General features: G+C 37.0%; 1 protein-coding gene and 1 non-coding gene across 5 annotated transcripts in view; both read right to left on the reverse strand.

The window, feature by feature from the left end:
• NETO2 (neuropilin and tolloid like 2) overlaps positions 1–22,141 on the reverse strand; it is a 62,456-nt gene that overhangs the window by 33,527 nt on the left and 6,788 nt on the right. For 2 of the 4 annotated variants that reach the window (XM_032255607.1, XM_032255605.1), the window contains exons 2-6: positions 17,067–17,123; positions 14,371–14,511; positions 13,496–13,744; positions 9,511–9,534; positions 9,279–9,406 (exon numbers count right to left, since the gene is read on the reverse strand). In XM_032255607.1, coding sequence (XP_032111498.1) covers positions 9,279–9,406; positions 9,511–9,534; positions 13,496–13,744; positions 14,371–14,511; positions 17,067–17,123 — 599 coding nt within the window. Of the gene's footprint in view, positions 1–9,278; positions 9,407–9,489; positions 9,535–13,495; positions 13,745–14,370; positions 14,512–17,066; positions 17,124–22,141 lie in introns of all 4 variants that reach the window. The other 2 variants (XM_032255606.1, XM_032255604.1) reach the window with 1 other exon arrangement.
• Positions 7,248–7,349, reverse strand: LOC116534967. The gene has a single exon (XR_004261978.1). It is a non-coding gene; the product is annotated as a small nucleolar RNA U13 (small nucleolar RNA).

Below are 22,141 nucleotides of genomic sequence, written 5' to 3' on the forward strand. Positions count from 1 at the left end.
TTTTTGCGCTGGTTTCTTCCCATCTTAAAGGATTTATCTACCTGTCGACTTTGTAGTTGCTGGCTTTCAGATTGGGTCTCAAATCTTTCAGATTGACGTTCTGTTTGTTGATGATGAGGTTATTTCTGTTTCTTGGTTTTCCTTCTGACAGTCTGGCCCCTCTGCTGTAGGTCTGCTGAGGTTCACTCCAGGCCCTGCTTGCCTGGGGTTCACCTGCAGCAGCTGCTGAACAGTAAGGGTTGTTACCAGTTTTCTTCTTCTGCTATCTTTGTCCCAGAAGGATACCCGCCTAGTGTCAATTTGATCTCTCTTTTATGGGGTGTCTCTTTGGATATATAGGGGTCAGGGAGCTGCTTGAGGAGACGGTCTCTTCTTTATAGGAGCTCAAATGGTGAGCTGTGAGCTCTGTTGTTGTTCATTCAGATCTGCTGGGCAGGTACTTTTAGGTCTGCTGCAGCAGAACTCATAAACTGCTTTTTGTTCCCAGGTGCTCTGTCCCAAGGATTTAGGGCTTTATTTATGAGTTCCCGTTATGCTGCCACCTTCTTTTTTTTTTTTTCCTTCAGACCTGCCCAGCCCAGCAAGGAGGCAGCCTAGTCACTGTCGGCCTATAGCAGATTTGCTGAGCTGCTGTGGGCTCCGCCCCGCTGCCGAGTGAACTTCCCTGCAGTCCTGTTTATATGGGTGTAGTTAGAACTGCTTTGGCAATGGCGGCCCGCCCCTGTTGAGGCGGAGTCTCTCTGCTGTGGCGGGTTGCCTTGGCAACGGCGGGCTGCCTCAACAATGGCGGGTTGCCTCGGCAACGGCGGGTTGCCTTGGCAACGGCGGGCTGTCTTGGCAACGGCGGGCTGCCTTGGCAACAGCAGGTTGCCTCAGCAATGGCGGGTTGCCTCAGCAATGGCGGGTTGCCTGGGCACTGGCTGACTACCTCAGCATTGGCCGACTACCTCGGTCGTGGCGGGCTGCCTCGGTAATGGCGGACGCCCCTCCCCCACAGAGCTGGACCATCTCGGGTTCAGCTGCGCTTGCTGTGAAACTCTCAATCCAGAGTTTCTGGTTGCTGTTCTTTTGTGGGGGTGGGACCAGACGAGCCTGATCGCCTGGCTCCCTGCCTCAGAGCCTTTTTTAAGCTTGTGTTCCAGTCACCTGTTGAAGAGGCGCCGGGGTCTGTTTGTTTTCCCCTGCGGCCACTCACTGCGCTGGCTTAAACAGCGGCACTGAGGTTTTTGGCGCCTTTTTTTTTTTTTTTTTTGCCCTGGAATCTGCTGTCCTGGTTCTCTGCTCAGTCCCCTTTTTGAACCGGCGAATGCGTGACTTCCCGTGGCTCCAATCGCCAGCCAAAAGGGCGCCCAGACTGGTGTATTTTGTACAGAGAACCGCGGCTCCGGGGCACCGACAAAACAGCCGTGCGGGGCAAAGCAGTGGCGCCGGCTGGCACAGCCGCGCCGGCCGAAACAGCCGTGCTGGTGACCGTGGAGCTCCTCCGCCCGGGAATTTCCTAGTCTGTGGGCAATAAAAACGCGGCGTCCACTCATCCTCTGCGCTTTCACTGGGAGCTGCAATCCTGAGCTGTTCCTAAACGGCCATCTTGTATCCTCCTTCCATCCATGATTTATTTTGAATTAATTTTTGAATACAGTGTTCAGTGAAGGTGAGGGTTCATTTTTTTTTCTTTGAATATGGAGATCCAGTTGTTCCAGCATCATCTGTTAAAGACTATCCTTTGTCTCTCAGTTTCCTTCGAATGTCTGTCAAAAATCAGTGAACCATATTTGCATAAATCTAACCTCTGGACTACCCTGTTCCACTGATCTGTGTGTCTGTCCTTTGTCAGTACCAGTCTTGGTTACTGAAGCTTCACAGTAAGTCCTGAAATTAGGTAATGAGTCTTCCATCTTTGTTTTTTTTCAGAGTAATTTTGGCTCTTGTAATCCTTTGCTTTTTCAGTATGTTCTAGAGTCAGTTTGTCAATCTTTACAAAAATATAGCTGTGATTTTGACTGAAATTGTATTCCTCTGTATAGATCTTCATAAGAACTGACATTTTAGCACTACTGAGCCTATCAATACATTGATACAGTATATCTATTTATTTAGGTCATCTCTGAATATTTACATTGTGGTCTTGTAAGTTTTCAGTTTACAGAGACTATACTTTTTTTTTGATGGAGTAATATTTTGAATAGTACGGTTTTCTTAATTTTGAACTCCAATTTTCATTGCTAGTATGTAAAACTTCAATTTACTTATTTAGTTTTCTTGAGACAGGGTCTCAGTTTGTTGCCCAGGCTGGAGTGCAGTGGTGCAATCTTGGTTCATTCCAACCTCTGCCTCCTTGGCTTAAGTGATCCTCTGCCTCAGCCTCCTGGGTAGCTGGGACTACAGGCACAGCTACCATGCCCAGCTAATTATTTTTATTATTATTAGTTTTTTTTAGTAGAGGCCAGGTTTTGTCAGGTTCCTCAGGTTGGTCTTGAACTCCTGAGCTCTGGTAATCCACCTGCCTCAGCCTCCAAAAGTGTTGAGATTACAGGCATGAACCATAGTGGCTGACCTGCAATTGATTTCTGTATACTGGTCTTCCATCCTGCAACCCTGCTAACCTGATATATTTGTTCCAGGAGCTTTTTAGATGTTATGGAAGTTTTTATATAGACAGTGATATCTTCAAAAACAATTTTATTTATTCTTTTTCAATCTGTATGCCTTTTTGCACTGGCTACAACTTCTAGTATAACTTCTAGTATAACAGCTTGCTACTGAGTTTTCACCATTAGGTATGGTGTCAGCTGTGGGGTTTTTTGCCTTTTTTTTTTTTACCCTAACAGTCAGGGTCTTACTATGAAGTCCAGGCTGGCCTTGAACTCCTGAGCTCAAGCAATTCTCAATCTTCCTTAGCAACTGGAACTATGGGGGTACATGTCATTGTGCCTGGTTTAGCTGCAGGTTTTTGTAGTTATCTTTCACCAGGTTATGGAAGTCCTTTCTGTTCCTATCTTTCTGAGATTTTTGTCATGAATGGGTATTGAAGTTTAACAAATGGAAAAAATCATAGTTTTCTTTAGCCTATATGGTAAATTATGTTGATTTTTCAAATGTTGAACCAGACTTGCATTCCTGAGATGAACCACGCTTTACTATTAGTATTTTTTATATTGCTGAATTAGATTTGCTAACATTTTATTGAAATTTTTGCATTTTCTTGATTAATACTGATCAATAGTTTCCTTATAATACCTCTTTGTCTGCTGGTATCAGGCTAATGCTTGTCTTACAAAGTAAGTTTAGAAATGTTCCCTGCTCTTTGATTTCCTTGATACTAAGGAATTGGCATTATATCTTCCCTGATGCTTGGTACAATTTGCTAGTGAATCCATCTAGGCCTAGTGTTTTCTTTGTTAGAAGGTGTTTACTAATTCATTTTTTGAATAAGCACAGTATGATTTGGATTGCGTATTTCTTCTGGGATATGTTTGGAGAGCTGTGTAGCTTTTAAAAGATTTTCCCATTTCATCAAAGTCATCTGATTTTCTGGCACAGAGCTGTTCCCAGTATTTTCTTATTCTTTTTAACATTGGTAGGCTTTGTAGTGACATTCTCTCTTTTATCCCTGATACTGGTAAAATGGTTGAAATTTACCCAGATAGTTACCATTCATTTCCCTTTATTCATGAAGTTTCATGATTCTTTTTCATAAAAGTATCATTTATCTAAATAACTTCCTTTAAGATTTCTTTTATAGCAAGTGCATAGGTGATAAATTCTCTTAGTTTTGTCTTCTCATTCTTGAAAGAAGTTTTGCAAGGTATAAGATTCTGAGTTCACAGTTCCCTGTACTGCGCACCCCAGCATGTGAAGATTTTGATCTACTAACTTTGGCTTTCATCACTTCTAAAGAGAAACAACAGTCATTCAAATCACTGTTCCCTCATACAAGATGCATCATTTTTCTCTGGCGGATCTTAAGATCTCAATCTTTGGTTTCAAGTAATTTGATTTTGAGGTGTGCAGGTCTTGTTTTTTGTTTTTGTTAATCGCATTTGATGTTCACTGAGCTTCTTAAATCTGTAGATGTATGTCCTTCACCAAGTTTGGGACTTTTTAGCAATTTGTTCTTCAAATATTTATTCTGTGCCAATCTCTTCTCCCACTAGGACTTAAATAACACAAATGCTAGGCCCTTTGAAACTGTCCCATAGAGAGTTCTCAATTACTTTGTTTCTAATTTTTTTCTCTCTGTACTTCAGATTGGGTAATTTCTACTGCTTCATCTTCAAGTTCAGTGACTTTCTATTTTTTCCATTTTCCTATTGAGCCCGTAGAGTGATTGTATTTGTTAAAAATTCAGATTTTTCTTTTAGTGCTAAATTTTCCACTTAAAAAATTAATTTCTCTGCTGAGTCCTATTTTCCCACTATTCAGGAGTGTTTACTGCTATCTCATGAAGCATGGTTCTATCATTGCTTTAGAATTTTTGATAATTCTGGCTGGGTGTGGTAGCTCACACTTGCAATCCTCGCACTTTGGAAGGCCAAGGCAGGAGGATTACTTCAGCTCAGGAGTTTGAGATCAGTCTAGGCAACATTGTGAGATCCCATTTCTATTTTTAAAAAATTTAAAAAAGAATTTTGGATAATTCTAATATCTGGGTTCTGTTTTTGGGATCTATTGATTGCCTTTCCTTTAAAATTAACCAGATTTTCCTAGTTTCTTTTCTAATTTTTCACTGAATCCTGGACATTTTGAATACTATGTGACTATGGATTCTGTTAAAAATCCCTGGAGGAAGTAATTTTTTGTTATTTGTTTTGGTTCCGCAGACAATCAGCTAAGTTGTGTTCAGACTGCATGTTCTGTCTCACTTTGTTTGAGTGGTGGTCCCAATGTTCAAAGACTTTGCTGTGCTGGGTAGGCTTGCCCAGCATATGACTCACTCAGAGATTTAGAGGTGGTTTATACTGTAACATGGTTCCCAACACTGCTGCCATGTTTCCCTGGATCTGTTTCACACACAGGCACCTCAGAAGGAAAGCCTGAATTAGTTCTCTCCTCTACAAGACTTCCTTTATATTCTCTAGATGACAACATGGTCTTTTCTACCCAGTTCTTCTGGCCAGAAAGACAAGTTTTCCTTAGAATTTTAGTCTCCCAACCTGTTGTGAGTTCTGACTAAGAGAAAAAAAACAGAGATTCCCTCCATATTCTCCAAACATTACCATTTATACCCTTTACAAATTATTGACAAATCATTGTTTATAATATTCTCTTATAATAGTCTAAAACACTTATTAAAATTTCAAGTATGCAAAAACAGACAAAATATATCTGTGTACCCAGCTTCCAACTTCAACAATTATAATCTAGCCAATCTTATTTTATCTGTCTCTCCTCACTTCTACCCCTTACATATTAGAGACAAATCTCAGACTTTAAATCATTGCATCTGTAAATATTTCTGTGTCACTAAAGCCACTTAAAAAATAACCTTTATCCTATTATCAATCCCCAAAAATAAATAACTTAATATTAAATACTAGTGTTCAAACTTCTAAATGTCTCTTAACGTCATCAGTTTCCTCCATTTATAGTTTGTTTAAATCCATAAATTCACTTGACTTTTATATCTCTTTTAATCTATAGGCTCCTGTTTTTCCTTTTTCCCATCATCATTTATTTATAAACACAGTTTTTCTCCTATTTTGTTTAGTAGGTCTACTTTCTAGTTGGTTTGTCTCACAACAGTTTTAGATCTTCGCTGTAGTTGATTTATAACTCCTCCGTTTCTAATACTATTTATGTCTTTTTTTCTAGATCAATCTTGGCAGAAGTCTGCCTATTGTTATCTTTTACAAAGAGCCAATGTCAGTCCTCATTGATTTCTTCTTTTTGTATCTTTTTTTTTTTTTTTAATTTCTGTCTAATGATTGTTGCCCTTTCTTTGGATTTGTTTTTCTTTTAACTTCTTGAGTTCAATCTTATTACATTTCAATCTTTTTTCTCAAGGTACTGTTTTAACTGTACCTCAGTTTTTTATATGTAGTATTTTCATCATTAATGCATTTTAAATGTATTTAAATTTCCATCCTAATTTCTTCTGTGACTTACAAATTACTAAGTAGTATATCTTTCCAAACATACAGACTTTTAAAATAATCTTTGGTTGCTGATTCTTGGTTTAATTGCATTTTTGTCACAGGCTGCTCTGCATATATGTTCAGACTTTGTTAGTTGAGCACGTGTATCTGTTTTGATAAATGTTTTATGTATGCCTATTCTCTGGATGTTGGCAGTAAGATAACATGTCCATTAGGCATATACTGTGTTATTTAAATCTTTTGAACCATGTTAATTTTTTGTATGTTTGACCTGTTAATTACTAAGAGGTACAAAAAAAAAATTACTCACTGTGTTGTGGATTTGTCAATTTTCCTTTGCAATCATCAATCTATGTTTCGTGCATTTTAAGGCTATATTAATATCTTTAAATTATTTTAAATTATATCTTGTGAGATAGTGACATTCTTGATTTCTAATAGTTACATCAGCTCTTTTCTGACATGTGTCTGTTATTTCTTTTCTAGTTTTGTATTTTTAAATTTTCCTGTAATTACAGGTGTATCTTGTTAGATACATTTGTATATTAACTGTAGCATTTGGTTCATTTATTATTTTGCAGAGAAATACCTTAATTTTGCCCTCATTCTTTTACTTTTTATTTTTATGGGTATATGATAGTATCTTTATGGGGTACATGAGATATTACAATATAGGTATACAGTGTATAATAACTACATCAGTATAAATGGGGTATCCATCATCTTGAGCATTTATCATGTGTGTTACAAATACCCAAATTATACTTAGTTATTTTAAACTGTACAATAAATTGTTGACTGTAGTCACTGTGCTGTGCTATCAAATACCAGATATTATTAATCCTATCTAATTATAGTTTTGTACCCATTAGTCATCCCCACATCCCCACCACTGCCTTCATTCTTAAATGACAATTAACACCTTAACACTATGAAGGCAGTATTCTATTGTCTTTGGGATTCCATTTTGCTATTGATAATTCTGGTGTCAATCTTAATAGCATCCCTTTGTAGACTATTTTCTGTTTTTTAAAACTTTTCTCCTTGTCTGTGGGGTACAATGTCAGTGTCACTTAAAAATTTTTTTTTCCTGCTTGGGAGTCACCCTGTGTCATTCTTTTCATCAGTTCTTGAATTTTTTTTTCCTTTTCATGTAAGATAGACAATGTACTGACATGGTAACAAGGCTGGAGGGAGGCACATGTCACATGTGTGCATGAACACCGGGCATCAGGTTTATGCACTACAGAGTGTCAGTTCTGGAAAATCCTAATAAACTATCACCTCTCCCAGCACTATGCTCTGGGTAATTCCTCAGATCTATCTTTTAATAACCATACTTTTAACTTACAGACCTCCTATTTGGTTATTTTAAAAATGGATATGGTCATTTTTCTTTCTCATTTTTTCATTTCCTTCTTGTAGGATATGTGAAACACTCAAGTTCTTGGGGATCTAAGGCACTCCTTCCTGTCTGTTATATCGGTGAATTTATACCCACGGTGGGCTGTGAGCATAGGGGTTTTAGAATTTGGGGGCCATGAGCTGACCTGCAACAATGTTTTATCCATGCCAACCCTGAAGCTTCCTTGGTGATTTTTAGATTTATTTTTGCCAGGTGACTCAAAGGTTTTATGCACCCAGGATGATTTGTTAGTTTTTGGACTTAGTGACTCCTGGGTTGAGCAGGGAATGTAAATTCATTTCTCAAACCCTAATAAAGGCAGGTTCTAAGTACAAAGCTAGGGGGGACCCCAGCCTCACCCCCAACTCCACCCTGAGACCAAACCCAGAAAAACAAGTTTCTTTGTCATCAGCATATGCCAGTGGAACACTTTTTCTAATCTACGCTTTTATGTGAATCACCTCCCTTTGAGGGCTCCAGCTTCATGTGAGTCTCACAAAGCCCATGTGAGACTTCTTTTCTCAGTGTGGGAATTAAAAGCAAGCTCCCAGCTGTCTACCCCTGTGCTGTAACATGCTATGAAAATCAGCCAGGAGCATTTGTAACATCAATTTTGGTTTATTAATTTGTAGTTCTCTCCATTTCCCGTCCACAAGCATTACCTGCTTTTTCTCCTTCCTGGAGCTTACACATATGCTTTTAAAGAATTATTTGTCACATTTTATCCAAAGTTTCCAGGTGTCTTCTAGTAGATGGGGTTTCAGGTTACCTTATCTATCATATTATCCAATCTTTAAATCTGATTTTCACAATTCTTGAGAGTTATATGTTTTCCTACCTTCACTCTCTCCTTTTTTCCCACTTTTTACATAATACGCATTAAATATAATTTTAACTCTGTTGATATTCCTAGAAGTATAAATTAAATGCAAAAGTAGTCAGTATCCAATCTCAATCTGTCAGAGTTATTTTAAAACATCCTTCCCTGCAGTTCTTTCCAATAAAAGCGCCCCATGAGTAGCAGAGGACAGCAGGGTAAAAACAGAATGAAGACTTGACACATTTGGGTTTTTATTTTTAGATCTCTACGACCGACTCTGTAACCTTTGAGAACACACTTTCACCTCTTGTAGCCTATTTTCCTCCTCATAAAGATGTTAATGAGTCTATAATCATATTGATCAATATGCACACTCACCAATTAGGAGCTGACTGGTCTTAATTTTTTTTTTCTTTTTGAGATGGAGTCTCACTCTGTCACCCAGGCTGGAGCGCCGTGGCATGATCATGGCTCACTGCAACCTCTGCCACCCAGGTTCAAGAGATTCTCCTGCTTCAGCCTCCTGAGAAGCTGGGATTACAGGCACCTGCCACCATGCCCAGCTAATTTTTGTAGTTTTAGTAGAGATGGGTTTCACCATCTTGGCCAGGCTTGTCTTGAATTCCTGACCTCGTGATCCACCCGCCTCGGCCTCCCAAAATGCTGGAATTACAGGCGTGAGCCACTGCACCCGGTGAAGAATCTTAATTTTTAAAAATTGGGACTCTTAATATATGTGTAATATTCCTAAAAAATTTCAGAAATTCCAGTTTATTTAACTATAACAATGCTGGGATCTTAGTAGGTGCCGATAAAGTAAGTAAAATAAAATATATTTCTAAAAAGTTGCAATATCAGTTTATGTAGTCAATAAATATTTTCACAAACCAAAATAACACATTTTGCAAATCATGCCTTATCATGTTCTTCTCTGAAGTGAATTAATACATAATAATACCTTAGCTTTTGGAGTGGCTTTAATGGTCCAGATGCAATCAACAGCTTGGCCAGGTTTCGTTTTCTCTTCTTGTTCTACCTGACTAGAGCGCACTATTCCATCAGCTCCCGAGAGCTCGAACTGACAATCTAGAAGGAATACATGAAAGGTGTTCAAAGGAACATATGACTGATCAAAAATACCAAGAGGAACAAGTGGTAATATACTAAACCTGGAATGGGATTTAAAATACCTCCTAGGTAAGTAAAGTCTGGATCTGTAACAGAAAAAAGAATAAAGTTATTGGTACTGAGATAGTTACTTTAAGCCTTGATGTCTTAAGTTATATCTAATGCTCCATTTGACAGCAAAGTAAGAGAAGCTTTCATGGATGTAAACTACATCACTGGTCATTTATAAGCTCACTTACAGGATCGACAGTTATTTAATCACGTTTATACTTTTGATTCCATAGTGAATTATTTATTTATGCTACTTGCAAACTCACATCAACTGTCAAAGCTGAACAGATAAACAGAACATCACGTATACAATAAGAGAATATTATTTGGCCTTAAAAAAGAAAGAAGTTCCTTTCTGCTAAATCATATTACAATTTGTCTTCTAAATTTTGGCTTAAATAGATGCTGGTGATGGTTGCTTAACACTGTGAATGTACTTAATGCCACTAAATTACACAACTTAAAAATGGTTAAAGAGAGCTGGGCATGGTGGCTAATGCCTCTAGTCCCAGCTATTTAAGTCTTTTATTGGTGTATAGGAATGCTTGTGATTTTTTCACATTGATTTTGTATCCTGAGACTTTGCTGAAGTTGCTTATCATAAGGAGATTTTGGGCTGAGACAGTGGGGTCTCCTAAATATATAATCATGTTATTTGCAAATAGAGACAATTTGATTTCCTCTTTTTCTAACTAAATACCCTATATTTCCTTTTCTTGCTGATTGCTCTGGCCAGAACTTCCAATACTATGTTGGATAGGAGTGGTGAGAGAGGGCACCTTGTCTAGTGCCAATTTTCAAAGGGAATGCTTCCAGTTTTTGCCCATTCAGTATGATATTGGCTATGCGTTTTTCATCAATAGCTTTATTCTTTTAAGATACATTTCATCCATACCTAGTTTATTGAGAGTCTTTAGCATAAAGGGCTGTTGAATTTTGTCAAAGGCCTTCTCTGCATCTATTGAGATAATCATGTGGTTTTGTCTTTGGCTCTGTTTATGTGATGGATTACATTTATTGATTTGTGTATGTTGAACTAGCCTTGCATCCCTGGGATGAAGCTGACTCAATCGTGAAGGATAAGCTTTTTGATGTGCTGTTGGATTTGGTTTGCCAGTATTTTATTGAAGATTTTTGCATCAATGTTCATCATGGATACTGGCCTGAAATTTTTTTAGTTGTGTCTCTGCCAGGTTTTGGTATCAGGATGACATTGGTCTCATAAAATGAGTTAGGGAGGATTCCCTCTTTTTGTATTGTTTGGAATAGTTTCAGAGGAATGGTACTAGCTCCTCTTTATATGTCTGGTAGAATTTGGCTGTGAACCCATCTGGTTCTGGACTTTTTTTGGTTGGTAGGGTTTTAATTGCTGCCTCAACTTCAGACTTTGTTATTCGTCTATTCAGGGATTCAACTGCTTCCTGATTTAGTCTTGGGAGGGTGTAAGTTTCCAGGAAGTTATCCATTTCTTCTAGATTTACTGGTTTATGTGCATAGGGATGTTTGTAGTAATCTCTGATGCTAGTTTGTATTTCTGTGGAATTGGTGATGATATCCCCTTTATCATTTTTTATTGCATCTATTTGATTCTTCCCTCTTTTCTTTTTTATTAGTCTGGCTAGCGGTCTATCTATTTTGCTGATCTTTTTTTAAAAAAAAAAACAGCTCCTGGATTCATTGATTTTTTTTGAAGGGTTTTTTTTTTTGTGTCTCTGTCTCCTTCAGTATAGCTCTGATCTTAGTTGTCTTCTGCTAGCTTTTCAATTTGTTTGATCTTGCTCCTCTAGTTCTTTTAGTTGTGATAGGGTGTAAATTTTAGATCTTTCCTCACTGCTCATGTGGGCATTTAGTGCTATAAATTTCCCTCTAGACACTGCTTCAAATGTGTCCCAGAGATTCTGGTACATTGTGTCTTCGTTGTGATTGGTTTCGAAGAACATCTTTATTTCTGCCTTCATTTCATCATTTATCCAGTTGTCATTCAGGAGCAGGTTGTTCAGTTTCTATGTAGTTGTGTGGTTTTGAGTGAGTTTCTTAATCCTGAGTTCTAATTTGATTGCACTGTGGTCTGAGAGACTGATTGTTTTCTGTTCTTTTGCATTTGCTGAGGAGTGATTTACTTCCAATTATGTGGTCAATTTTAGAATAAGTGCTATGTAGTGCTGAGAAGAATGTATATTCTGTGGATTTGAGGTGGAGAGTTCTGTAGATGTCTATTAGGTTCGCTTGGTCCAGATGTGAGTTCAAGTCCTGGATATCCTTGTTAATTTTCTGTCTCATTGATCTAATATTGACAGTGGAGTGTTAAAGTATCCCACTATTATTGTGCGAGAGTCTAAGTCTCTTCGTAGGTCATTAAGAACTTGCTTTATATACCTGGGTGCTCCTGTATTGGGTGCATATATTTAGGAGAGTTACCTCTTCTTGTTGCATTGATCTCTTTACCATTATGTAATGCTCTACTTCTTGTATAATTTTGTTGTGAACCTAAAACTGTTCTAAAAAGTAAAGCCTATTAACAAATTTTACTTTTTGTAAATATCCTTTTGGCATTGAGCAGATAAATACTTGGTTGGCTATGGAGATTACAGAACAAAAGTGAAAAAAAGAAGAGCAGATAAATACTGAAGCAAAGCTTAACATTTCCCATATGTGTACTGACAGGGAACAAAATGTTGTTTATGTGTTTCAGGCAAAAAGCAGATAATAAAGTTATATGTGTACCATAATCCCAATTTTGTATAACAAACAAAAGAAACAGATATAAAAAAATATTGGAAGGGATATACACCAAATAACAACCAAAAACACTGATTTTATATACATGGTGGAAGGATTATGAATATTTTCATTTCAATGTTTTAGTTTTTTCCAATTAAATTTCTTGCATGGAAAATAAATGAAAGCAAAAAGATCATATAGCTGTTTTACTGTTATTTTTTCATCTTGTTAGTGTGTAAGCTTGGTGAGGACGGCAACAATAACTTGCACATCTCTGTTTCTGCATTAGGGGTATATACATGTCATACTGGACGGGACTTTATAATTCTCAGAGTGCTCTCATCTACTGTGTATGGGGCAGGTAATACAGTGGGGCAGGCTGATAATATAGTAGACCCCCAATATACCCATAGTGGAATCCCTATAATCTGTGAATAGTAGCATGCATATAGATACATATATAATATATACAGATTTTAAAGAATAAATAGTACATTTCAAGGCAAAAGATGCCATTAGGTTAAGGATCTTGAAAAGAGTAGAAAGAGCTGTGAAGAGGGAAACTAGGAGCAAAGACCAGGTTCTCCTCCAGGTTCCTAGAGGAAATGAGGCCCTGCTCAATTTTGGACTTCTGGTCTCCCCAACTGAAAGAAAATCAATTTCTGCTGATTTAAGTGGCCAAATTTGAGGTAATTAGTTATGGCAGCATCAGAAAAGTAATACAGCAGGCATTCCCATTTTACTAATGGCAAATCTCAGGCATAATTCTGTGCTTAACAGTCCTATAGCTATTAGGAGGCAGAGAAAGAATTCAAACCCAGATCTTTGATATCTAAGTGCAGAGCAGTATTCTTTCTATTGCTCATATATTCTAAAGTATTTATTCAGTTGGGTGGTTAATTCAATCAGCTAAATGAGAAAAATCATATAAAATAATTTTTGTGGGAATTCTGAAAACAAGACAATTTGTTGAATCATTTAAAAAAAGTATTGTTTTTAATGTTGTTGGCCTGAGTATATGCTATAAGACAAAAAAAAAAAAATCTAAGAAAATGTGGCACCATCTCTGATACGCTTCCAATCCAAGTGATGCGTTTCTATGTCCAATTTCTATTAAGTTCTTATTTGTTCATGGAATAATTTCCCTTTGACTTTGCTAATTTGTTTAAAGTCTTGATTTGATTAACTTGACCAAACTAATCTCTTTTTTAACCTTAAGATTCTAAAATCAGAGTTAGAGATGCCCAACCACTTAAAAGATAACTTGCTCTTTACCTGGAATAAATGAGTATTTTGCTCGAAATCCCAGTCCTTCAAGCTCTTCATCAGAACTAAACTTAATCCACATGAATCTCCCTGTTGATCTAATTAATGGAGGGCTTTTCACACCACAGTAACGATCTATAAGAGGAGAGAAACCAAATGGCCCATCTCGAACTTCCAAGTGATCAAACCGACACTCAAATGATGGCTCTATATAATAATGTTCATCAAAGGTCAACTCTATTCTTTGACGTGGAGCAGCTAGAAAATAAGAGTAAGCAAATCAGGGCAACACAAACAAGAAGGAATATAAATGTATTGACACAAATGAGGAAAGCAAAACAACTGTTCTGCTAACTGCTTCATAGACAAAGGTCTTAGTGACAACTGCTATAAAAGTCATGATAAATGTTGTAGCTTAAAAACAATACTACTCTGTAGAACTATAGTAATCTTTTCTTTTGGCTATGGTATCTACTAAGTTAAATATTCTTGAGTGATGCTACTGCTTACTTAGTTCAAGATACAATGTACCACAATACATAGAAAAATAAACAGAAGAAATGAAAGGAACTCACTTATGTGGACATAAATTTGAATTAAGCCTTACAAGGGATGCCAGTAAGTTTAAGTTTCTTATCAGAGAAGTTTTTCATATATACTAATGTACCTAGTTGAATTATATTTTGGGAGATTCAAACTTTCCATAACATTTCTGCTAGTATCTTGTAATGCATTCAATATGCAGAAATACTTATCATTACTACAGTTTAATTCAAATACATGTTTAAATTTTGTTCAAACTGGTTTACATAGGTCATTTTACCAACACGTTTAGTTTTATAAGAAAGTAAAAATTCATCCAATAAAAGAAATTAGTCCAATACCTTCCAAAATGTAGATACACTCCTTGTTTGGTGGATATGAGTCAGGATAATTTGGTGAAGCAAAATGACCTCCATTGCTGGTTCGAACCCAGATGCCACACTGGGTTGCAGGAATATGCTTGATTCCAATATTTTGTCCATCTTGGGGAAAAATGGCATTTAGAACACTCATTACAGGAGAAGATAATCATTCTTCTCTTTCCCCTACCACTTCCCAAACAATTCCTCACTCTATGCTACATATAGAAAATTTTATAAGAACCACTGTCAAATTTAGTATAACAAATTGAGTACGGAAGTGAAAGAGAGGGAGGGAAAACTTGCTGGGAGAGGACAAGTTTGCCATGTAAGAGAAAAGGGAAATAAAGGGCTTATATGCACATAACAAAGGGCAAAACCATAGAGGGGAATCTGCTAAGTCAGTAAGATGCAATACAATTCAGTTCTAACCAAAAAATAAAAATAAAGGCATCCCAAGATTTGATCTCTGATATGGGACCCTCATACTCAGTTTTATCCAAGAGTGAAAGAAGATTCCAAGGTTACAGAGGGATTTTAGTTGAAGATTGTAGACTAAACACATGCATTTAGCTCTGCTCCCTCCTGAAACTCTACTTAAACAACAGTAAAAGGATTTTTAAAAGGGTATAAACCCTTACGTACAGTGGGGTAGATATAGCAGTAACAATTGGAGGTACCAGAAAGTGGGGTGGGGGGTGGTGTGTACGCTAGTTAAAAGTCTGTTTAGAATGAGTTGGGTTTTCAGTACCCTCTCCTACTCCACAAATCTAGCTTAGCTGCTGCTCTTCAACCACATCAGAACACTAGAGGTGATTTCTTTGGAGAGGGTAAAACAACAGGGACTGGGGGACACAGGCACAGCTGAGAAGAAAAACAGGGAGATGAGTGAATGTTAGCACATGTCCCAGCCTTCGTTTCCTGCTGAACCCCCACAAAGGCCTCCTGGTCAGATATTGAACCTTCAAGCAGGAAAAGAGAAGATTCTTTTCTGGGAATCTAAACAGCCCTAAGAAAGACCTGATGCAGACATAGGAAGGAGCTCCCCAATGTCAGGTGTGTCAACAGTGAGTGCCAGTGACCAATCTTTGCCCACACCTGCAGACAGCTAACAATCAGTTTTTAGTACCCCTCTTAAAATATGAGCCTTCAAGGATCACCAGACATTGGAGGAAAGCCTCTAATATAAAAAAAAAAAAACAGGAGAAAAGCAATTCTGAGGAGATAAAGACTAAGTAAGAAAAATATTTAAAAACCACCACTACCACAAAACAATCATTTAATATCCTGAGAAAGAAAAGCAAGTAAATCCATAAGACAAGAACAAAGATAGTCTACAAACAGAAATTATACTCAGAAAACAGAACCAAAAAAAGCTCCTAAAAATAGAAGTAATGAAAAAATTAGCAGAACATTTACAGAAGAGTTCAGCAAACTATGACCCTGAGTCAGACATGACCTACAGCCTGCTGTAAATAAAGCATTACTGGAATATACCCATGCCCATCATTTGTATGCTTTTGTTCCTGGACAGAAGAGTCAAGGAGTTAGAGGAGTTGCTCCAGAGACTGTAGGGCTTACAGCACCTTAAATACTTATGATCTGACCCTTTACAGAGGAAGTGTTCTAATTCCTGGTTTAGAGGTAAAGTTGAAGAAGTCTCAGAGAATGTGGAGCAAAGAGAGACGGAAAATAGAAGAGCTAGAAACAAAAACCAAGAGGGCCATACCAAGTAAAATAATAGGAATTCCTGAAAAGACAGAAGAGAGAAAATTGAGGAAAGGGAATTTAAAAAATTAAAATAGAAAGACAAAAGTCAACTAAATGAGTAACTTAATGTATATCCTGAATACTGACTGAGTTAACCAGAATTATGACAGAACTGTACTGAGAAGGGTGGTACAAATGAAAGGTACGACAACACTCATATACGGATAGGGTGGACAACAGGTGTGTGAAAGAGCTAAATTCTCACCTTCCACAGTGAAAAATCAGTATCTAATGTCTAAAACTGAAATAACCAAGAAGTAGCAATACAGCATGTTATGCAGAGAAAGGAAGAGAAATACAAAAAGAATCAGCCAGGAGTGATTATTTCCATGGAGCAGGAAGTTAAATAGGGCAAGATGGGGAACTGATTTTTCCTAATTAACTTTTAGGAATGCTTTGATTTTTATCATATGTATTACTTAGATGAAAATAAAAAACAAACAAGGTTACACTGAAAATGTACTAAATTTAGACATAAAAATCTGGTTCCAAAAAATCACACTAGCTAATCATCTGTCATAAATCAAGACAAAAGAACAGGACCAAGCTTTGAATAAAACATTAATTGAAGTGTTTCATTTGTTTAAATTAGAAAAAGGGACTTTTATCTTTGCTTAGTGATAAAATATAAATCTCATTTAATTTTTGGATAAAATCCACAGTATGCTAGCAGCTACTAGTGATGTCAATTTTTTAAATTTATCAGGGCAGGACTTTATGCTGACAATTTACTCTAGTTAACTGCAGCTGAACCCAGTTAAATTGAGGCTGTTGGGCTGACAGAAAGCCTTAGGTCACTGGAACACCCCAGAGGGATTATGGAAATAGTACTCAAAGTTGCAATCCTTTCAAATAAGCCAGTCCATTGTCTTAAACATGCAGTTAAGTCACCAATGTCAGTACTTTACCTTGGGTTTTTTGGGCCACAGCAATCCCTTCCACTACCAGTACTGTTATTAACAACACTAAAGAAATAACAGAGAAGAAAAGTTACAATTAAATCTATACTACATTTTACTAAGTCAATAAAGAAAATCGGATGACAAAAAAAGATTAACTAAAATCACTATTTATTACTAAAATTCACTCGCAAGATCTTTAAGCATTAAATATTATGCTCTGATTTGCAACCTAACACTTAAGATAACCCAGGAAAAGACAAGTGGTTCTGTACTCATTTATACACACATTTAATAACACATGGCATTTAAAGCACTTTTCAGCTTAATAGTTTACAAAAAAAAAAAAAAAACCCCGAAAAAACCCTTGTTTTTTGCAACAGACCTTGCTCATCCTAACTATTCCTCTATTTACTGTAGTCCATCTCAGAGTTTACATGTAGTATAGCTGGCTCTGTAATGTGCTATGGCAGTGAAGTTCAATTAGATTATCTGCTTTCTGAGAACATTCATAATCAAGACAGAAGTAAGGGGGCAGCAGTCTCCTAGAAATCAAACTGTCTTATGGTTGTGCAATACTATGCTGTGCTCTGTGTTACAAACGCTAGCCATATTTATACACTAAAGCCTTTTCCCATGTTGAATATTTCTGAGACCCAATCAACAACATATTGAATTGTTTTGTGTATGTGGTTTGAAGACTTAAAGATTTTTATGGATGGTGCACTCTCCCTTTCAATGGAAACCATACTGCCAGCATGTCCTGAATTACTGCGTGAACTGGAGTTATTCATTCAGTGAATAGGCACTTACAGAGTATCCACTGAAAAGCGGGTACTAAGGATGCACAGGTGTGGAGAGAGAAATAGAGCAAAGTGGTTAAGAGTGTGGACTTAAGGAGTTACATGAATCTAGGTTAGGGTTCAAGTTTTGCCTTGTACCAGCTGTGAGGCCTTTTCAGCTCAGTTTACTTATTTTTAAAGCGGAGATGATATATAAATAGGCCAACCTCATTGGTGGCTATGAAGATTAAATGAGATGATGTGCATAGTACTTTTATGTGACAGGCATTCTGCTACATAAACGATGGATATTAGGACAAACCAGCATCCACAAGGAATCAATGTATTGCGGAATCTACAATACAAGGTGAAATGGAGTTTAACAGGAGATATGCAGAAGGCATAATGGAAACAGAAGGTCCATTCTGCTGGAGGTTAAAGGAAATAGAATGAGGAAAACTCCTAAAAGAGAAGGCATAATCTGGTTGGACCTTATAGGACTTGATTCCAGGAGAAGGAGAAAGAAATATTTTAAATAAGAACATGGAAAGCCAGGGATGGTGACTCATGCCTGTAAATCCCAACACCTTGGGAGGCTGAGGCAAGAGGATGGCTTGAGCCCAGAAGTTCCAGACCAGCCTGAACAAAATAGTGAGGCTCTGTTTCTGTGAAAAAAAATTAGCCAGGCATAGTGACACATGCCTATAGTGCCAGCCACTTGGGAGGCTGAGGCAGCAGGATCACTTGTGACCAGGAGTTAGAGGCTGCAGTGAGCCATGATTGTGCCACTGCACTACCACCTGGGTGAAACAGACCATGCCTCAAAAAAAACAAAATAAAAATAATATAAAAACATGACGGCATGAGCTCTAACTTACAGCAGGTTTTAGGGAACTCCGAGTAATACGGTTTGGTTAGCATGTGGAAGGCTACAGTGGTATAGTAGGTTAGAGAAAAGTTGGGTGAGATCCGATTTTAACAAGTTTTGAATGGCATGCTAAAAAGTTTGGACTTCTAACTATACAGTAAGAAGACTTGTAGTTTTTAAACAAGCGTATGGCATTATCACTTCTGTGTTTTAGACCAATAATCCTAATGGTTGTGTGGTGTCTACACTTTTAATGAGAAGACAGAAGATCATTAGGAAGCAAAGGTGATCATGTTTGCATTATCATCTTTGAAGCAGAGCAGTGGCAGTGGAAAGGGAAAGGAGGAGGGATTAATGACATGGTTCAGATTTAGAGTCAAGTGCAACTTACAGGATGTGAGGGGTGAGGGAGATGAGGCACCGGAGTCTGCTAGTGTAGGTGGCTGGTAGACAGTCACCACTGTTCACTCAATAGCACGTCTGGGTGTCTACCACCAAAGTCACCAATATAGAAGTGCTAAGAGGTAGTTCTTGCTATTCAGTTCACATCTTAAAATCTAATTATTTGACATCTTCATCTTTGGTTTCTTGCATCCTTGCTGACCTCTGTGTCTCCTCTGTCTTTTCTCAATAACATTAATTTCCCCCTTTGCTCTCTTTGGTTGATAGTAGTGCTGAAGATCTCATGTTATGCTGAGATCTTTAACTCTTCACATCTTTACACTGGATCTGATTAGAAGAACGGAGTTTTGAAAATTTTTTAAAAAACAGATTTATGATCAAAAACAAAAGTCAGATAATAGTAGATATTTGGTAATTCAGCAAATAAACTAACCATTTTAATCAATTTATCTCACTAGAAGACACTATCTCCCAGGCATATCATTCAAATCATACACAATTGGTCAATATTTTGTGCTCAGTATACTGTTCCTCCTTAATCATAGATGTAACCATTTACTAGTTTTGACATATACAAACCCATTTATAAGCAAGTAACCACAAAAAGCCAGCAGACAGGGAACCTAAGAAGCCAATAAACTGAAACCAAGACAGCAACAGTACAACTATGGCAAAGGGATGAACTGTGCCAGCACAATTATGATATACAATGACCAATAAAAATGTGCCTGTGTAAAATAATTGCTTTATGCAATTTGCCTAGAATACACAAGTAAAGTAGATCATACTGAAAATAAAGTTGCAATGCCAAATAGCCTATTATACTCTTTTCAACTTTAGAGGGCTGTGCACAGTTTTCTTTTTTTCTCAAGTAATTACTAGCTATTCACAACTCAATCGACCAAATGAGCTGTGCCACTAAATATAAAAATGACGTATAAAGAATAGGGCGAATCTGCACAGCAATTAGGAATAGAAAGATTTACTGATACAGTTTTTGGTAATACAGTTGTGACTATTAATCCATTCTAAATTCTGAATCATTATAAACACAGTTTCCCAAGTTGTGTAACAAGATCTTTGTACACTGCTTGAGTTATAATCAGGCTGAGATATTAAAACAAATTCCATTAATGCTAAACCCTGCAATTATTTAGCATGTGAAGCAGTTCTGTGGTTCTTTGTTCTGTCTTTATTCTCAATCTAGGTGTCACTGTTCCCTCTTACTAAAAGGATCAATAATTTCTGAAATCCAGGAATACCTCATACTTTGAATTCAAAGATAAATAGGAAGGCACTAATTCTATAAGGCAGAAATCTACACAAAAATAAAAATTCTAAACTCTATAACCATGCAATTTGATTGTACAGAGAACTACTTGTGATTTGATGCTTGAGAAAGGTAGTGCCCACCATTTATGACGTTACTCCTGGTTCTAGAGTTTAATTTAGTCTTATAATAATCCGTGTACAGATCTGACCTAAAATGAAGTCACTCATATGATAAAGATAGGTGCTATTCAGGCTGTTAAACAATCCTCAAAGCCACTCCCTTTATTCCTCCTCTTTTTTTTTTTTTTTTTTTAATCATGAATCACTGTCATTTTAGCTCTAAGCAGAGAATCCTGTTCCCAGGCTTTCCATTTTAAAGGCCTATTTTCCACTGTAAAAAAAAAAAGAAGAAATCAAAGTCACATTTATTCTTTTCACTGTTACTTAACAGTGGCAATTATAGCTAATGCAATAAATGCTGGAAAGAAGACAAAATTATTATTTATAGATAATGTTACTGAAAACCTAGAAACTTCAAGAGAATTACTTGAAAAATTATTACAACTATTAAGAAAGTAAACCTAAAATAAATAAACAATAAATATACTGAATAAAATGGAGCAGTAACATGTTTCTTATTAAAATAATGCTGCAAAGATAATGAGTCTTTCCAATAGGCCATACATTTAATATTTTAATCAAACTCTTAGTGAGTCCTGTTTTTGGACTTAACAAAATGTTTTTGATGCTGATCTTGAATATTGGCCAAAGAAAATTTAGAAATAACATAAAATACATAAAAACAATATATGATATACTTATTGTAAAGCTACAGTAATTAAAAAATGCAGCAATGACACAGGAAGAAACAGATGATCTGTTAAACATATGCAGCAACCCATTGTCTAACAGGTAGTGAGTCATCTCCTGGGGGCAATGAACCAAACACACATAGTCCTTATTCTCCACGACCTTATAGATAAGAAAATGAAAAACAATTAAATGCTCAGAAATAGACATACATATCCAAGAACTAATTTTTACTGATTGATTGAGACAGAGTCTCACTCTGTTGCCCAGGCTGGAGTGCAGTAGTGTGATTTTGGCTCGCCTAACCTCTGCCTCTGGGTTCAACAATTCTTGTGCCTCAGTCTCCCGAGTAGCTGGGACTACAGGCATGTGCCACCACGGCCAGCTCATTTTTTCTATTTTAGTAGAGATGGAGTTGCACTGTGTTGGCCAGGCTGGTCTCAAACTCCTGGCCTCAAGTGATCTGCCTGCCTCAGCCTCCCAAAGTGCTGGGATTACAGGCGTGACCCACCACATCCAGCCCCCAATAATTTAGATACATGGTATTTGAAATCCTTGGTGAAAGAATAAATTTAATAAATGGTTCTGTGATAATATATTAATTCTTTGAAAAAAATAGATTTCTCCTTCAAGCTAAAAACAAAAAAATAAATATTAGATTGGAAAAAAATGTGAATTAGGTATATATGTTGGGGTGAAGAGCACCTTCATTTACTAATGACAAAATGATAAATAAAAACTACTAATAACTGGGGGGAAAAGATTAGGCCATTATAAAAATGTGCCAAAACCCAAAAAATTCAGCCTTACAAACATATATACATACATATATGCAGATTCTAGTGTTGGTCAGCCTATAGGAAACTGACACACTCATTGAATGCCATCGGACTGGAAACTGGCACAACTTTTTTGAGGTTAATCTGGTAGTATACATTAAGGCTCAAAAA

This window comes from Sapajus apella, unplaced genomic scaffold, assembly GCF_009761245.1.
Source record: "Sapajus apella isolate SASKATOON/1434 unplaced genomic scaffold, GSC_monkey_1.0 scaffold90, whole genome shotgun sequence".
Classification (NCBI taxonomy): domain Eukaryota; kingdom Metazoa; phylum Chordata; class Mammalia; order Primates; family Cebidae; genus Sapajus; species Sapajus apella.